General features: G+C 49.4%; 1 protein-coding gene across 6 annotated transcripts in view; it reads right to left on the bottom strand.

Moving 5' to 3' along the window:
• Positions 1-17,749, bottom strand: part of Ampd3 (adenosine monophosphate deaminase 3) — a 61,243-nt gene that overhangs the window by 35,212 nt on the left and 8,282 nt on the right. For all 6 annotated transcript variants that reach the window (XM_045145211.1, XM_045145210.1, XM_045145207.1 and 3 more), the window contains 2 exons: positions 16,634-16,859; positions 2,548-2,752 (listed from right to left, as the gene is read on the bottom strand). In XM_045145211.1, coding sequence (XP_045001146.1) covers positions 2,548-2,752; positions 16,634-16,854 — 426 coding nt within the window. In that variant the 5' untranslated portion in view covers positions 16,855-16,859. The remainder of the gene's footprint in view (positions 1-2,547; positions 2,753-16,633; positions 16,860-17,749) is intronic.

Genomic DNA, 17,749 nt, shown 5'->3' with positions numbered 1-17,749 from the left:
GGCTGGTTCACACCAGTTGTCTCAGGAAGGATGAGCACTGCCACACAAGTGTGAAGTTGCTCGGGGAGACCAAGAGCTGGACAGGCAAGATGAAGGACAGGGGACCCAGACAGGGAGGTGCAGGAGGCTGGGGGAACACAGAGCGGAGGGCACCAATATTCACATTGCTCACAATCGCTTCAGGTGTCTTACAGGTGTAAATAAACAAAGCATCACGGGTAAGGTGCCCTCCTGTCTCCCTGGCCCCACTTCATCCTCAGAGGGAGTAGATGAGCACATGACTTTCCCACGCGTTTTATCAAACATGACTCCTTGCTTTTTGTTAAGGTGGGTCTCCCTCTCTCCTGTGTCCCCACAAGGGCAGGCTGATTCCCCTTTGTGTCTGTGGTGGTCTGAATCAGATGCCCTACATGAACTCGTGTATTTTGAATGCCCCCCAGATGGTGGCAATTTGGAAAGGTGGAGCATTGCTGGAGGTGGGGTGTGGTTGGGGGCGGGTTTCAGGGTGTTATAGCAGCTCCCCCTGGCAGAGCTCAGCTCACTCTCCTGCTGCTGTTGTCCACCTGTTGTGGCAGAGGTGACGTCTGGCCTCTGCTCCTGCCATGCTGTCCCCTGCCATCATGAAGCTTTCCTCTAAGACAATAAGCCAAAATGAAAACTTTTCCTCACATCAGCTGCTTTGGGCCAGGTGCTTTGTACCAGCAACAAGAAGGTATTGACAACAGCATCTTCCAAGGACCGGCCTCAGAGCAGCCATGGCAACAGTTGAGCAGGCACAGACATCTTAAATAAAACCACGTCTCCATCCACAGCAAAGCCCGTGGACTCGGTATGACAAGAAGCTCGGGCAATGGCCAGGGAGATCAGAGGGGACACTCAGGATCCCGGGGAAGATACAGCCACTAGTCACCTGGAGGCACTGCAGACCCTGTGGCTGGCTGCAGAACCTCTGGGTGCTAAGAAAATCTGCAAAGTCAGCTTGTTTCTAATGGCCACAAGGTTCTGAGAGCTGTGCTGCTGGGCCAGGGGTTCCTCCCCTGCCCTGTGCATGACTGGTAGAAAGAAGGGAGGTTACCTCTAGACTGATGTTCTCTGTTCAGCGAGCTAGCAGCCCACTTACATTCTCCCTTTCCACTGATCTGCCCGCATGGCTGAGGTGGACACCAAGGTCTGCTCACGAGGCTGCACTTCAGACAAGGCTTGCATTGGTTCCTGCCTAAATTCCCATCCACAGGACCGTAACGCACATACCCTACATCTACGCGGCGGAACGTTACAGGCTCACCAAAACGATGCACGGCCGGGACCAGAGAATGGTTCCGTGGGCAAAGTGCCTGCCATGCCACGCAAGTGTGAGGGCCTCAGTTAGCCCCATAGCACCCCCCTGGAAAGAGCTGCGCACGGCCATGCAACCCCCAGGGCTGAGGGGACAGAAACAGCTGGATCGCCAGGGCTCGCTGGCCAGCCCGTCTCACAGAAAAATGGCACAAGTTTTTGGTGCACTGACAGATTTCATCTCAGAAAAACAAGAGGGACAAGCAGTAGAGGCCAGCTGATGTCCTCCTCTAGCTCTGCGCATGTGCACACACACGTGCACACACACGTGCACACAACACACACGCTCAAAACACCAGGCAGAGCGGTGCATGCCTGTCATCCCAGCATTGGGAAGGTGGAGACGGGAAGCTCCCTGGAGCTCTCCGGCTAGTTTGCCTAGCTGAATCGGTGAGTTGGTGAGTTCAGCAAGAAACCCTGTCTCATAAAGATAAGATGCAGGGCTAGAGAGATGGTTTAGCGGTTAAGGCGCTTGCCTGGGAAGCCTAAGGATGCATGTTCGACTCCCCAGATCCCATGTAAGCCAAACACACCAGGTGATGCAAGCACAAGGTCGCACAGGCGCACTAGGTGGCACAAGCATCTGGAGTTCAGCTGTGGTGGCTGGAGGCCCTGGTGTACCAATCCTCTCTCTCTCTCTCTCTCTCTCTCTCTCTCTCGTCTTTCATAATAAATAAATGAATGAATAAATAAATAAATAAATAAATAAGGCGCAGAAATGATAGGGAAAAACACCGAAGTTCTTTTTAGATTGCTATGACATCAACTCTAGAGGAAACTGCTGAGTGAACAAAAGATTGTTCCCTTTCTCATCATGTCCTGCCCTCCTGGCTGGGGCCTCCAACCTGTATTTAAGGATACTTAGCTAAGCGTGTAAGAAGAGATCCTTGTCACGGCAACCATTTGGATGTTAGGGACACTGATGGCCCAATCAGCTCCCTTCTCAGAGGGTAGCATTCTGGGCTTGGAGAACACAGAGGAACTTAGGGCCACAGCCACTGTGTGCCAGCCGGCGGTCCTGGGCTCTCAGCACCAAGATGGGGCAGCTGTCTAGACACATCCATACCCCAGAACCCCCACAAGGACTCTCTTTTTTAGACTCCTGGGCTCCTCTCCACCACCTCCTAGACACCCAAAGACTGGGCCAGGCCTCAAAAGGGGGTCTAACCCAGTGATACTCAGAGCCCAAAAAAACACCCATTGGCACCTTACCCCGGCACAGTAATCTCCGCTGATAGTGACCCGCTGGTACTCAGGCATGGCATAGGGCACTGGTGTGGGCTGGGTAGTGGCTCCAGTGACCACAGGGGTTGCCGGAGACATGGCCGGGCTGATGGTTGGAGGACCTTTCCAGTCTTGCTGCGTTGGCATCTGCAGAGACAGCGACTGAGACCGTATCATCTTGAAACTCTTCTTTCTAAGAACCAAGGACAAGGCACAGAGGGGACATCAGTAGACTGAGAGAGTCTTGCGAGGTACACGCTGGGAGCCTTCCTTGCACCGGTTGGTACAGTTGGTGTCAGCTGTGCCATTAAGAAGTTTCTAGTTACTTATACCCTCCTCTTACACATGTCTGTAGGAGGAATCGCACAGCCCTCCTGACATCTCCCCTGGGGTCACACTCCACTGCTGTGGGACACATGACAGTAAGTAAGGACTATAGGACACGGATGGACAGACCCAGACCAGATTACAGGGATCCCAACATCAACTCAGAGGCTTCCTCTGAAGTGCCAACAGCACGCTGTCTTCAGAGAGTCCAGACATGAACAGTTTCGGGACAGGAGCACGGGGACATGACACTGCATCTCACAGTTAGAAATCTGAGCCCTGGGACTGGGGACATGGTTCACTTGCCCCACAGGCCTAAGGACTGGAAGGCAGACCCTCAGCACCTATGTAAATGCCAGGCAGGTGTGGCAGACCACTTGTAATATGAACACTCATGGACAAGCGGCTGCCAGGGTAGGCTGGCTGGCTAGACCAGCTCTGTGTTAGAGTGGGGGCCCTTATCTCAACAAATAAGGGAAAGAATGATTGAGGAAGACAGCTGACGTTGACCTTGGCCTGCACATGCACACACGTGCATGCTCACATACATACAGGCACACTATACACATATACACATACAAAAAGAGAAAAGAGGGCTGGGGAGATGGCTTAGCTGTTAAGCGCTTGCCTGTGAAGCCTAAGCACCCCAGTTCGAGACTTGATTCCTCAGGACCCACATTAGCCAGATGCATAGGGGGCGCACATGTCTGGAGTTGGTTTGCAGTGGCTGGAGGCCCTGGCGCGCCCATTCTCTCTCTCTCTCTATCTGCCTCTTTCTTTCTCTGTGTGTCACTCTCAAATAAATAAATAACTAAAAATGAACAAAAAAAAATTTTTAAAAAGAGAAAAGAAATTTGAGCACTGGACTCAGAAGAGATAAAGGGATCAATGTGGCCAACCTCCTTGGTTATGGCCCAGAAACAGACAGTGTCTTACACAGTCACACAGTAAGGCGGCCACTTGCCGTGGCCATGATTCTGCTGCCCTCTCTCTCTCTCTAGCCTGATATTTGCCATCCTGGCAGCAGCAGGAGCTGGTGCTGACCTCAACTCTGCCACAGCAAAGGGGCGGACGATGGACCTGTCCCCTGGCACCAAACAATGGCTGGGTTCACGCCAGGACACGAGGCTGGTTTAAAACGCTGCCAGCTCATGCTTGCTTGTAAGAATCATTTCTGATGACTTCACTCCCCTTATTAACAAAATAGTAATGTTTCAGTTGACGTCATTCCCAGGCCTGGAATCCTCAGGAAGGAAATTACTCAGTTCTTGGGTGAGGCCACCAGTAGTATTTACCTTTAGTCTCATTCTGCTTCCAGTAGAAGCCAGCTTCCCTGCCATGCTACCCCAAAGCCCAATGCTAGAACCCAGCTGAATTCTGGGTCTATCTCTGCCCCCAGGCCCAGCAGCCCCCTGGCTATTGATTCTACCACAACCATGGCCTGTGATGACCATGACCAATCACAACCCATCAACCCTCCAGACCCTGGTGACACAGACCGTCAATTCATCTCCACACAGCTCACCAGAAGCAGCTGGCTTCTTACCTTACCAGCTAATCTCCTCAGGAACCTTCCAGAACTGCAGTTCACCTCCATGGCCTGCCACTGGCCTCACCAGTCTACATTAAGAACCTGTGTTTCCACCTTCTTGAGACAAGGCTATTTGACCTGAGATAGAAGTGGCCCCTTTCTTGGGTCCCTTGGTGCCCCAGTTCACATAACAGACACACCAGGCTGTGTAGAAAACTCAAGTGGAATGCCCATAAGCCCACCCTGGTCTTCCTTTGGCATGCCATCCATCACATTGGGCTGAGCCAGCATCCTATGCCAAGGAAGACACCCATGCACACCAGCCAATCATTCCTCAGAGGTCGTAGATTCACCCTGAGCTCAAAGGTTCCCTGGCCAGCATCCCTGGGACATTCACAGCTGAGGCTTCCTCTCACCTCTGATAAGCTCTGCTCCATCCCATGAGACTCCAGCCTCTGTGTCACTCAAAAACCTGACTGTCATCAACATCACCCCGTTATGCCTCAGAGCCCAGCCTGGGGTCTGGTCCAACCAAGGAGATAGAACAGATGACTTCTCAAGTGAGCAGCAAGTAGGAAGGGTTGTATGCGTATCTGACTTTGCATGAGTATTGAAGAATCTAATCTGGGATTGTCAGGCTTTGCAAGCAAAGGCCTTTAACCATTGAGCAATCTCTCCAGCCTCTAAGAAAGATTGATTGAGAAAAAATACACATGCAGGCAAAAAATGGGAAGGCTGCCTAAGCCAGCTTGTCTAAGGAATGTCTGCATTCATCCATCCCACTGAGGAAGCCAGTACCCACCTGATGGTGTCCAGAGAACCATCTTTTCTATTTTTAATTTAGTTAATTTATTTGCAAGCACAGAGAGAGATAAAGAGAAGAGAGACAGACAGAGAGAGAATGGGCACACCAGGGCCTCCAGCCACTTCAAACGAACTCCAGATGCATGTGCCCCTTGTGCATCTGGCTTACATGGGTCCTAGAGAATTGAACCTGGGTCCTTTGGCTTCACAGGCAAATGGCTTAACCTCTAAGCCATCTTTCCAGCCTGAACCGTCATTTTTGCAGCTACATAGTCATTGTGGCTCCAGCCGGAGTAGCAAACATGAACATCCACAGGAGGGAAGTCAGTCTTGACAGCCCTGGGGGTAGGCTTAACTACATTCTCCAGGGCCACTACCCCGGAGCGGGGGCCTGGGGGTTACCAGGAGCTAACTGCTGAGCAAACTAGTGTCAGAAGCAGTTGGAAACTATTTTTTCTACCACTGCATAACACATGCAGGGGTTTAAACCAATTTATTAGTTTCTAGGTGTGTGGGTAAGAAGTCCAGCTAGGCCTGGCAAGGCTCCGTGTTCCAGGCACCCAAAGTCCAAAAGGAAGATGTTAGCCCTACTGGGCCTAAAAGAAAGACTTCACTTCCAACATCAGTCAGGCAGGTTGTTAGTAGAAGTCAGTTCCATGTGGCCAATTCCCTGTTGATTGTTGGCCAGAGGTCACCTCGGCTCCTACAAATGGCACTCTGGTCCTTCAGAATGGTCATCTGTCTTCAAAACCAGGAGCCCCGCATTTTTCTTTGGCCCCTGACTTCCCCTCTGAACTCAGCAGGGAAGCTCTGCTTTGAAGGCCTTCCAGTCTGTGGCCACGCGACCTTGAAGGCCTGTGTTACTGCATCAGGCCCCCTGACAGCCTCCGTATCTTTTTTTGTTTGTTTATTTTTATTTGAGAGCGACAGACAGACAGAGAAAGAGGCAGATAGAGAGAGAGAATGGGCGCAACAGGGCTCCAGCCACTGCAAACGAACTCCAGATGTATGCGCCACCTTGTGCATCTGGCTTACGTGGGTCCTGGGGAATCGAGCCTCGCACCCGTGTTCTTAGGCTTCACAGGCAAGCACTTAACCGCTAAGCCATCTCTCCAGTCCAGCCTCCCTATCTTAAAGGCCAACTAAGAACTATTTCATAACAGAATCACAGCAGTGGCAGCAAAGAGTCACAGGGTCTGGAGATTAGAAAGGGACATCTTAGAGATTCTGTCATGAAGAAAACAAATGACAACAAATGCTGGCAAGGATGTGGGGAAAGGGAAACCCTTATTCACTGTCACTGATGTGGGAGAGAAAACTGGCGCAGCCACTATAGAAATCAGTGTGGATTTCTCAAAAAAGCTAAAGATAGAGCTGCCGTATGTCCCAGCTACATCGCTCCTGGGCTTCTACCCAAAGGACTCCGCATCCTACTGGAGACCGTTTGTCCATGGCTATTGCTGTGTTCTGTACAGTAGCAGTGAAATGAAGTCAGCCTGGATGTCCATGGAACTCTCTTCAACTATGAAGAAAAGATGAAATTTGCAGGAAAATGGGTGAAATTGGAAAATGTTATACTAAGTGAGAAAACCCATATTCAGAAAGATAAACGCCTCATGTTCTCTGTCATACGTGGACCCTAGCTTTGAATTTTTAGAGTTGTGTGTTTAAGCAGAATGTCAGTAAGAATCCAGGAAGCTGAGAAGGAGCTATGGGGAGGGGTGTTTTAGTGGGGTGGCATAGCAGAACACACGCAATCTGAAAAGCAGAGGGGGATCATGGATGTGGGAAGATTTCAGTGGAGATGGGGGACAGGTGATTGGTGGAAAGGAAAAGGCTTGGGGGGAAGGCCAACCAAATAAGCCATAAGGAAACCCACTACTAATTTTTAAGCTAATTTTTAAATAGTTTGGGTTGGAGAGATGCCTTAGCAGTTAAGGCACTTTCCTGTGAAGCCTAAGGACCCAGGTGAGATTCCCCAGGACCCACATAAGCCAGATGCACAAGGTGGCGCGTGCATCTGGAGTTAGTTTGCAGTGGCTGGAGGCCCTGGTGCACCCATTCTCTCTATCTGCCTCTCTCTTTCAAATAACTAAATAAAATATATATGTATACCTTAAGACAGAGTGGCCAGGTGTGGTGGCGCACGCCTTTAATCCCAGCACTCAGGAGGCAGAGGTAGGAGGATTGCCAAGAGTTCGAGGCCACCCTGAGACTACATAGTTAATTCCAGGTCAGCCTGGGCCAGAGTGAGACCCTACCTCAAAAAAAAAAAAGAGAGAGAGAGAGTGTGTGTGTGTATTTGAACAAAGGTACCCTTACTTGATGGATCATACTGCCCTCAGGACCTATCAATTATTAAATCCAGATCCCAAAGCCCGGGGTGGGATACCACCCTGCAAGTTATTGCTCAGGGAGGGCCCTGAAGCCCTGCCCCCCACAAACAGCACAGGTTATTGCCACTGCTCTCAGTTGCCCATCAGAACAGGAAGACCCTATTGCTGAAGATATCACACACATCAGCTGCTGGGATTCACTTATTCCCGGTATTGGGAACCTGGTCAAAAGTCAGTGGCTGGGAACATCACGGGCCCTGGCGAGGAAGTTACTACTGTTTGTTTTGTTAAATGAACATGTGCCAGTCAAAGCGTTCTAAATACTTATATTTCTTCCCACAGATCAGTACAGGTTTCAGCCTTGGTCAGAGGAACTTCCTTTTGTAGTGGGCAGCAGTTATTACAGAGACTCACAACTGCTCCAAGTGTTGAGAATAAGTGATTGTTGAACGTGCTGACCTAAGTGAGACAAGGAGACATCTATATTACCGCCTGCACGGGGTCTCATAGGGCGGGAGTGGGAAGGTGTAAGAGCTGAAGGAAGGGAGGAGCTCTGAGCAATACTGTCTTCTGGACATGACATAGTCATTGCACTTAGGAACTCACTGTACCTGCACAAGCTTGGGCCCACCAGCCATCCAGCACGGCGGATTGGGGAGGGCCTTGTAAGGCCTGCCTCCTCACAGAGGAGCTACTGGCAACTAATGGTTGGGAGGAAAGTGTTCTTCAGTGGTGCACCCACTGGTAAGCTGTCCATGCTCTGCTAAGAGCCTGTCCCCCAGCCCGAGTCATGCTCATGAAAATGGAAAGTGGATTAGCTGGGAAGAGGAAAGGGTTTGGGGTCCAGTGGGCATGGGTGGGAAACAACAGAGGGTATTAGGTAGTAAACAGCATAAAAATATATTATATACATTATGAAACTCAAAAAATAAGGAGCTGGCCGTGGTGGCGCACGTGGAGGATCGCTGAGAGTTCAAGGCCACCCTGAGACTACATAGCGAATTCCAGGTCAGCCTGGACTAGAGTGAGTCCCTACCTCGAAAAACCAAAAGAGTAAAGTAAAAAACAAAAAATAAGTACTTGGGCTGGAGAGATGGCCTCAAAGTCCAAGGACCCATGTTCGAATCTTCGGATCCCATGTAAGTCAGATGCACAAGGTGACGCAAGGGCTCAGGGCACATCACACAGGGTGGTGCAAGTTACTGGAGTCCAAGTACAATGACTGGAGGCCCTGGCATGCCAATTCTCTCTCTGTATCGCCTTGTTCTCTCACATTAGAAAAAATAATTAAAAGGGCTGGAGGGATGTCTTAGCAGTTAAGCGCTATATGAAGCCAAAGGACCCAGGTTTGATTCCCCAGGACCCACACAAGCCAGATGCACAAGATGGTGCATGTGTCTGGAGTTCATTTGCAGTGGCTAGAGGCCCTGGGGCACCCATTCTCTCTATCTACCTCTCTCTGTCTCTCTAATAAGTAAATAAAATCAATAAACAAATTAAAATAAAAAAGGGGAGCGGCCTATTGGGCTTGCCTCAAAAAAAAAAAAAAAACCTAAAAAATAAATAAATACTTTTCTTTAAAAGAATTTTTTAAGACCTACTTATAACAGGCCGTATACTAACTCCACACACAGCATGTGCACTTGGGTACACACAGGCACACATACATGCAGCCTCCACAGTGTTCCATTTTCCTTCACAAGGTTCCCTGAACCACTACATATGCCACAATAATAAAAAAGCAACAAATACCCGGGCGTGGTGGCGCACACCTTTAGTCTCAGCACTCAGGAGGCAGAGGTAGGAGGACTGTTGTGAGTTCAAGTCCAGCCTGGGACTAAAGAGTGAGTACCAGGTCAGCCTGAGCTAGTGTGAGACCCTACATCAAAAAAAAAAAAAAAAAAAAAAAAAAAAGAAAGAAAGAAAAGAAAAGAAAAGAAAAGAAAAGAAAAGAAAAGAAAAGAAAAGAAAAGAAAAGGACAAATAGAAGTTGTTACGCCCTATTTGAATTAGAGAACCATAGGTCTCCTGGCTGGGAAAGGCTTGACGCCCTCTCATACTTCCAGTGGCCAAGTGACCTACATTCCTGAACAAGACGTTCATTCCAGAAACATTTACCGGGCACCTGCTCTGGACTGGGCCCACGCTAGACACACACAAACACAGAGCAGAACACTGTCAGTACTTCCTTGCGATGGGCCCAGAACTGTCTGTCCACCATTCATCTGTCGTACCTCCTGCTAGCCTCTGGGGCATCGGGGTAAGCCAACTTGCTCTGCCGCAGCTGGCCTGCCCCTCCTTCCTCCAACCACCTGGCAGAAACACATGACTGCCAAGCAGCTGGCACTGTCAGGACACCAGCTCTGCGCCAAGCCCGAACCCCCGATGACCGGTCCTCCTGGGCTACAGGGAACTTCTTGCTGACCAAGATCTCCTGGAATCCCATCTTTTAATACCTGTCCAGTGTACTCACCTGCTCTGTGTCCTTCGGCTGTCCCCAGCTGCCCCCACTCCCCAGAGCCTTCCCATAGCATCTGATGTATGTGTTACCCCAAGCCTGGAAGTCTCCATGGGGGACGTTCATTGCTCTGCTCTTTCTTGGAGGACCCAGCATCTCCTAAAAGCTTTCTGAAGCCCTCTCTGCCTTGTGCATATCCAGGGGCAACCAGCCAGGCAGAAGCTGCAGAGCAAGCCTTCCACAGGCTCTCGGAAGTACACAGTGAGTTGGGGACCTCCCATGAACCCCACTTCATGCACCCCCATAGAGCAGGCCCCAACGGCGATAGGTAGATCAACTATAAGCCCTGATGCCAAGGGCTGCCTGGACCACAGAGATGGACCCAGATGGTTCAACAGACTTTGAAACACAGACTTTGAATGGTCAGTGTCATGAGATATTTTGGGATCCCAAAGGACACACATAATCCGGTGGGGCGGCAGGGACGGGGAGCGAGGATGGGAGGCTTGGTTGACGGCCCCTCCACTTCAGCCTGAAGGGAACTGGCTAGCAAGGTCACAGCGTGCCGCCGTCTCCACGTCCACGGGCCCAGCTGCCTGACCAAACACAGACCTCATTTGTCTCCTCACTATTCCCCTGGCCTCCATCACCCTTAACCCAGCCCTTCCCAGTAGGGTCTTTGCTCACACTCAACCAACAAATCAGGACATAGGCCAAGGCAGTTAAAAGCCTTGACTAAGGCTACTCAGCAGTAAGTGACAGGCTGTCACTTGAGCCTAGGCCATCTGACTCCAAAGTCCACATCCATAATCACCGCACTTCATTTCTGGGACCCTAACCTGTAGGAATCCTTCACCCTTCTTCTAATTTGCTTTTTCAGCTCTGCCACGGGGGACTGGAGGGATGGCTCAGCAGTTAAAGGTGCTTCCTTACAAAGCCTGACCATCTTGAGTTCAACTCCCCAGTATCTATGTAAAGCCGGATGCACAAAACGGTGAATGGATCTGGAGTTCCTGTGCAGCAGCAAAAGGCCCTGATACACCCATTCTCTTTCTATCTCAAATACATAATTTTTTTTCAATTTTTTAAAAATTTTTATTAGCATTTTCCATGATTATAAAAAAATCCCGTGTTAATTCCCTCCCTCACCCCCACACTTTCTCCTTTGAAATTCCATTCTCCATCATATTACCTCCCCATAACAATCATTGTATTTACATATATACAATATCAACCTATTAAGTACCCTCCTCCCTTCCTTTCTCTTCCCTTTATGTCTCCTTTATAATTTACTGGCCTCTGCTACTAAGTATTTTCATTCTCACGCATAAGCCCAATCATCTGTAGCTAGTATGCACATATGAGAGAGAACATGTAGCATTTGGCTTTCTGGGCCTGGGTTACCTCACTTTTTTTCAATTTTTTTTATTAACAACTTCCATGATTGTAAAAAAACATCCCATGGTAATACCCTCCCTCCCCCCACTTTCCCCTTTGAATCTCCATTCTCCATCATATCTCCTCCCCCTCTCAATCAGTCTCTCTTATCAAATACACAATTTTTAAAAAACAAATCTAGGGCTGGAGAGATGCCTTAACGTTTAAGGCACTTGCTTTCAAAGCCTGAGAACTCATGTTCAAGTCTCCAGATCCCATGTAAGCTAGACACACAGTGATGCAAGCATGCAATGCTGCACATGTGCACAAGAGGCTGCATGCATCTGGAGCTTGTTTGCAGTGGCTGAAGGCCCTGACATGCCCATTCTCTCTCTCCCTCCCTCCCTCTCTCTCTCTCAACTTAAAAAAAAAAAATCTGCCATGGGTTGAAAGCCAAGACAGACAGGCTTATTAGAACTATGCCTAAAAGTCAAGAAACAGACGGAAAAATGGGAGGATTGAGGGGTTGAAAACTCAAAGATGCAAGGTTTCTTCTGGGGATGATCAAAATGTTCAAAGGCATGATGATGCATGCCTGTAATCCTAGCATTCAGGAGACTGGGGTAGTAGGGTTATGAATTCAAGGCCTATGCTGACTACATAGTAAGATCCAAACTCAAAAAAAAAAAAAAAAAAAATCAAAAAAACAACAACCCACCAATTCCAGGTGTGGTGGCTCATGCCTATAATCCCAGCACCAGAGAGGCTGAGGTAGGAGGATAGTCAGCCTGAGCTAAAATGAGACTCTGTCTCAAAAGTGTGTGCGTGTGTGTGTGTGTGTGTGTGTGTGTGTGTAGTATTAGACCAGACAGGACTACATAGCAAGCCATTGTCTCAAACAAAATTAATTAATTAATATTTATTTATTTATTTTTAGTACTTTTATTAATTTGTTTTTGAATAAGAGAGAGAGGAAGAGAGTGAATATGGGCATGTCAGGGCATCCTGCCATTGCAAATAAACTTCAGACACATGCACCACTCCGTGCACTGGGCTTTATATATACGGATGGGTACTGGAGAATCAAACCCAGACCTGCAGGCTTTGCAAGCAAGCACTTCTCACTGCTACGCCATCTCTCCTGCCCAACTGCGGCTGTTTTTTTTTTTTTTTTCTCTAAGTAAGAGAAGCCAGGTATGGTAACGTAAGAAAAGCCTCCTCCGAGCCCCAGAGGCATTCAAAGTAACCAGAACAAGGAAGGGCTTTTCCCAAACCAGAAACTTTATCTCCTGTCAGGACTGGAGGTGCCGTCTCGCAGACTAGGTATGTGGAGACCTGCTGCTGCTTGCAGACAAGTCCTCCTTTCTGAAAGGCACCATTTACATCAGAATTTCAGGAGGGGCCACCGAAGGAGAGGGAGCTAGAAGGTGTCCTGTCTGAAGATGGCGACATCTGAATGTCTGCATAAAGGCACCTCCGGTGAGCAGTGAAGCTGGATGCACACTTGGATGGACTGGCACATCTGACAGGTAGCCCAGGGACCAGGTGATGTTCTCAGAACGGGAGTGCTGGCTGGCGTCCCTCTCTGACACTGAGAAGGTGACGGTTCCATCCTGAGGAGGAGCACCCGGTGTATCTACACACAGGAGCCAGACTCCACCCCTGCCCGAAGTGTGGGATGTAGAGTCAGAAGACATACTCTGACCCTGACTCGTGACCTTGTGCAAGTCAACTTCCCTGACCTTGACTTTCCTAGTCAGCCAAGCAGGGACACTGAGAACATCCGCCCTAAGCTTCCTGTGAGGATGAAGGAATGAATGCAAAGTGTGATCCACAACTCAGTCCACGGTCAACACCCTGGGCCAGGAGGCGCTTCTGCTGCCCATCTCAGCAGCAGGAGGGCTGAATGGTAGCAACACACGTTGAACTATGACCCAGGCATGTCCTAAGCCTCTCTCATACATGCTCACTCCTTCATGCTTCACATAAAGGCAACACATGAGGAAGCAACTGGGGCCCAGAAAGCTCTCTCAATTTGCCCAAGATCTCAGAGCATGATGGCGAAGAGGCAGGGAAGAGGCAGAGCCCTTTCCTCTGCAGACACCCACCACCACCAGTGTGGCTAAGGCCTGGGCTAGGTCCTGGGCACCCAGCTGGAGACAGACACAGTCTTCAAGGAGTCAAAGAGGGGCGGATGTAAACCTGGGCAGTATGACCTAAAAGGAAGACACAGAACAAGTTTCTGGAGAGGAATTTGCAGAGAACTTTCTGGGAACCACAGAAGACCATTTGGACAGAGAGTAAGAAAGCCTCTACTTTGCCCTGCTGAGCCTGGACCCTGATGGAAAAATGCCGTCTCTCTGCAACTGTCAGACCAACCTCCCTCTAACAGAAACTCGCCTCCGATACTTACTGTTCTTAGTAAAATAACAAAGAAAAAAATAAAAGCCAGACCTCCTCCTTCTCACATTATGAGGGTCCAGAATGCTCATTCATAACACACAGAAGGCCCTTAGGCCCTGCAGAGTTCAGTCCCCGAGGCCAGAACTATGATGCTGGTGCAATGTGGGCCAGGGCCTCCACAGTCCTGTCCTTCCTTACCATCCGCAGGGCTAGGAATGGGGCCGCCTACCTCACCCCACACAAGCTTGGCACTCAGAGTGGAGTTGGCCTGCGGTAACTTCCTTGGGGGGCTCATAGCCCATCTGAGGAAGGCAAGCGCTCTCTCACAGACGACTAGGCTCTCTTCCTGCCTTTTTATCTATAGCTGCTTGTTCCCGCCGTCCAAAAGCACTCAAGGAAATGCCAAAATCCTATTCTGCCAAGAAAGGAAAGTACTTGCCTTTTAAAATAAGGTCCTTAGGGAGCTCAGAGAGGTCTCTGAATTCCAGGACACCAGCTGTTGAGGTCTGCAGTGCACAGGGGCAAACAGAGACCCTGTTGGAGCCCTACTGAGCACTTCCTGCAAGATTTCTTCCTCGCCGAAAGATACCTTGTGAAAGAATGACGTTTGCCCACTGCTCTTCATTTAGACCCAAGCTACCTTCCAGAGAGCTGCTTCCTCTGACAGACCCTAACTCCAGCAGCCTCCCTGCAGAGCCTTTAGAGGCCCCTGTTCTGTCTGATCCGTTGACCCGTGAGGCTGCCACCTGGCCACCCACCAGCTAGCTCCTTGGTACTTCTGAAACCTCTGCTGGAATGTCAAGAGATCACCCTCAACTATCCAGTCTATTAGAACAAGTTCACTGCTCCTGTAACCCCAGTCCCACAGGGGAGCAGGGGCCTGAGAATCTCAGAGCCCTGCAGGCTCTTGGGTCAATCAAAGGAGACTCCGGCTCAAAACAAGACCGGGCAGAAGGGTGATGGAGCAGGACACCTAACATTCCACTCCAACCAGCACAGGCAAGCGGCTCCCGCCGATGATAAGTGTACGGGGTATTGCAAAGGCACGTGTACGTGTTTACACCACATATCACACCATATTTACCCACGCACAAACACACAATTTAAACAAAACATTTTCTAAAGTTCTCTGGCTCGCTCGCCTCCTCATTCATCTACTTCCTAGCTATTAGGCTGGTCTTGGGCCTGTTTGTTTGTAGATTGGTTCCTCATCCTCCCCACCCTCTTTTTCAGGGGGTTCCAGCTATATTAGGTTTGGCCGATGCCGGCCACCGGAGGGATCAGGACAGTCCAGGAAGGGTAGAGTGAAACACAGACTCTCTCAGCCCTGGGAAGCCATTCTCACCTGCTGTCTCCCTTCCTTAGCCCATTCCCACAACTCTCCCTGGAGACCCCAACCCACCCCAAACTGCAGCCACATCCCCTCTTCCTGTTGTTTCTCTACCGTGGGCTACAGTGGTGGCTTGCCCCTACTTCACCCAGGCTCTAGGCTATTTTGTCCCAACTTGGCATCTCAGCTTTCTACGACCCATGTAACCAACTGCTTGCATTAAAATCCTATTTTCAGGCTGGAGAGATGGCTTAGCGGTTAAGCGCTTGCCTGTGAAGCCTAAGGACCCCGGTTCGAGGCTTGGTTCCCCAGGACCCACGTTAGCCAGATGCACAAGGGGGCGCATGCATCTGGAGTTCGTTTGCAGTGGCTGGAGGCCCTGGCGCACCCGTTCTCTCTCTCTCTCTCTGTTGCTCTCAAATAAGTAAATTTAAAAAATCTTATTTTCAATATCCAAGTGATTTCTGCTTTTTTTCTCATTAGACCCTAGATGATATAGCACTTATCACAACTTGTCAATCTTTTATTAATTTGTCCAGTTAATTAATGTCTCCGCCCACTGAGAGCTCCGTAGGGGCAGGGACCTTATCTATACTGAGTATTCTGTCATAGACAGTCCCAACACAGTCCTTGGCAAATAATGAGCTATGCTAATAAATAGTGGAAACAGGTAATGGGCACAGTGACATGGGTGTTTCCCTGAGGAGACTCAAAACTCATCAAAGCAGAACAAATAAAAGGCTGCCAAGACCTCAACACTAAAGGACATTTTTCACACACCCTCCAGTGCTCAGGGAACAATGTAGAAGAGAGGACCGGAAGAATGTAAGCGTCACAGGGTGGGAAGCTGTACTTTGGGGCACTGTCCGCCCAACATGAACCAACCAGTGCATTTAGGTCCCCATAATGACTGCTAGTACTATTTGGAATGGGGCTGGGGAAGAGGGGAAAAAGAGGGAACCTGATGGGACCATGAGCAAGTTACAGTACATTTCTATATTAAAATTCCCAACAAAAATTATTTTTAAAAATCTGTGTCTACCCCCCACCAAATCTTCAAATTAACAAAAAGAAAATGGAAATTCTGTGGGAATATGTTTTTTTTTTTAGGGGGGGTTGTTTTGCTTTTCAAGGCAAGGCCTCACTTTAGCTCAGGCTACCTGGAATTCATTATTTCACTATGTTGTCTCAGGGTGGCCTTGAACTCATGATGATCCTCCTACTTCTGCCTCCCAAGTGCTGGGACTAAAGGCGTGCACCACCATGCCTGGATTGGAATATGTGTATTTTTGCACATCATCTGATATTAAAACAGCATTAGAAGAGAGTGGGTTTTGAACTCTTTTGAACCAAACAGAGGCACAAGGACATCATTCAATAATATGTGGTGAGTGAAGTGTCTTGGTTAAGAAGTCACCACAGCCCCAGGCACATGCCGGCTCCCGTAAGGTGCCCCAGTTCAGAACGCACAATTGTACACACACAAGACCTGGGCCCTGAGGACAGACCTTTTCGTAGTCTCCGCTGACTTCTGCTCGGCCAGCTCCTTCTCCAGCTCCCTCTCCTTCGCCTCCTTCTGCCCGATGGGGCAGTCCTCAGGGACAGTGAACAGGGACATGACATCTTTGCTGTCCTCCTCTCGGAGCACTTTAGCAAACACCTTCTCAGCCAACAGCCGGACATGCTCGTCCACTTCGGAGATGTTTAGCTTGGGGAATTGGCGCGGCATCTCAGCTGGCAAAGAAAGCACAAATGTGAGCCTTCCTAGCTTTAGGGATGTTCTGAGGTTCCCCGGGGCGGACAGGAGGTGCTGGTGTGAGGCCTGGTCTGTGGGTCAACCATGGACGTGGACGCAGACCAAACCTAGCAAGCCAGATTTCAAAATTAGCTCCAGAAGTAATTGGGTGTGAAGTGCACGGGACAGCTCACATTTCACGACACATCTCATGGACTGGTCCATTTCCCCATCCTGGGAGAACACGTGGCACATAGCAGCCCTGCCCTGCTGACCACTTCCAAGATGCACATCATCAAGACAGCACTCGGAATGGCTCTCCTCAGGACGGCAAGGGAACTGCCAGTGCTGTGTGCCATCCTTATCTTATGCCCCTCCTCCTGGAGGAAATGACCAAGCTCACATGGCCAACAGTGAATTTCAGACCCCACAAGAGCGAAGCAGAGCCCTGGGAGATCCAGAGCTGCGTCTATCTCTGCATAGGACGATTTTCTAATCACCTGATTTCTTCCCTCCTTTCCTCCCTCCATTCTCCCCTCCCTTTTTTCCTTCCTTCCTTCCTTCTTGTTTTATTTCTTTTGAAAATACTTACATAGTACTTAACATGTACATTTTGCCAAGCATTTAAATTCATTAACTTTTAATCTTATTATTCCCATTTCACAGATGAGCATGAACAGCGTGAACTTGCCCAAGGTCATGCTTGCTAATAAGCGGACAGAGGTTCTCAGCCTTTCTCTCCCCTGCCCCTATCTTCTCTAAGCTCTACCCAGAGATCTGAAGCCAGGAACCTGGTTCCACATCGGTGTTCTTAATCACCGTGCTGTGTCAAGACTCTGTGTCCCTTTGCATGCATGGTCTTCAGCATGTGCAATGGGTGAGTTCCGCC

This window comes from Jaculus jaculus, chromosome 3 (assembly GCF_020740685.1).
Source record: "Jaculus jaculus isolate mJacJac1 chromosome 3, mJacJac1.mat.Y.cur, whole genome shotgun sequence".
Lineage (NCBI taxonomy): Eukaryota > Metazoa > Chordata > Mammalia > Rodentia > Dipodidae > Jaculus > Jaculus jaculus.
Note: the sequence above shows the minus strand (reverse complement) of the source record. Positions and strands in the feature narration are given on the sequence as shown.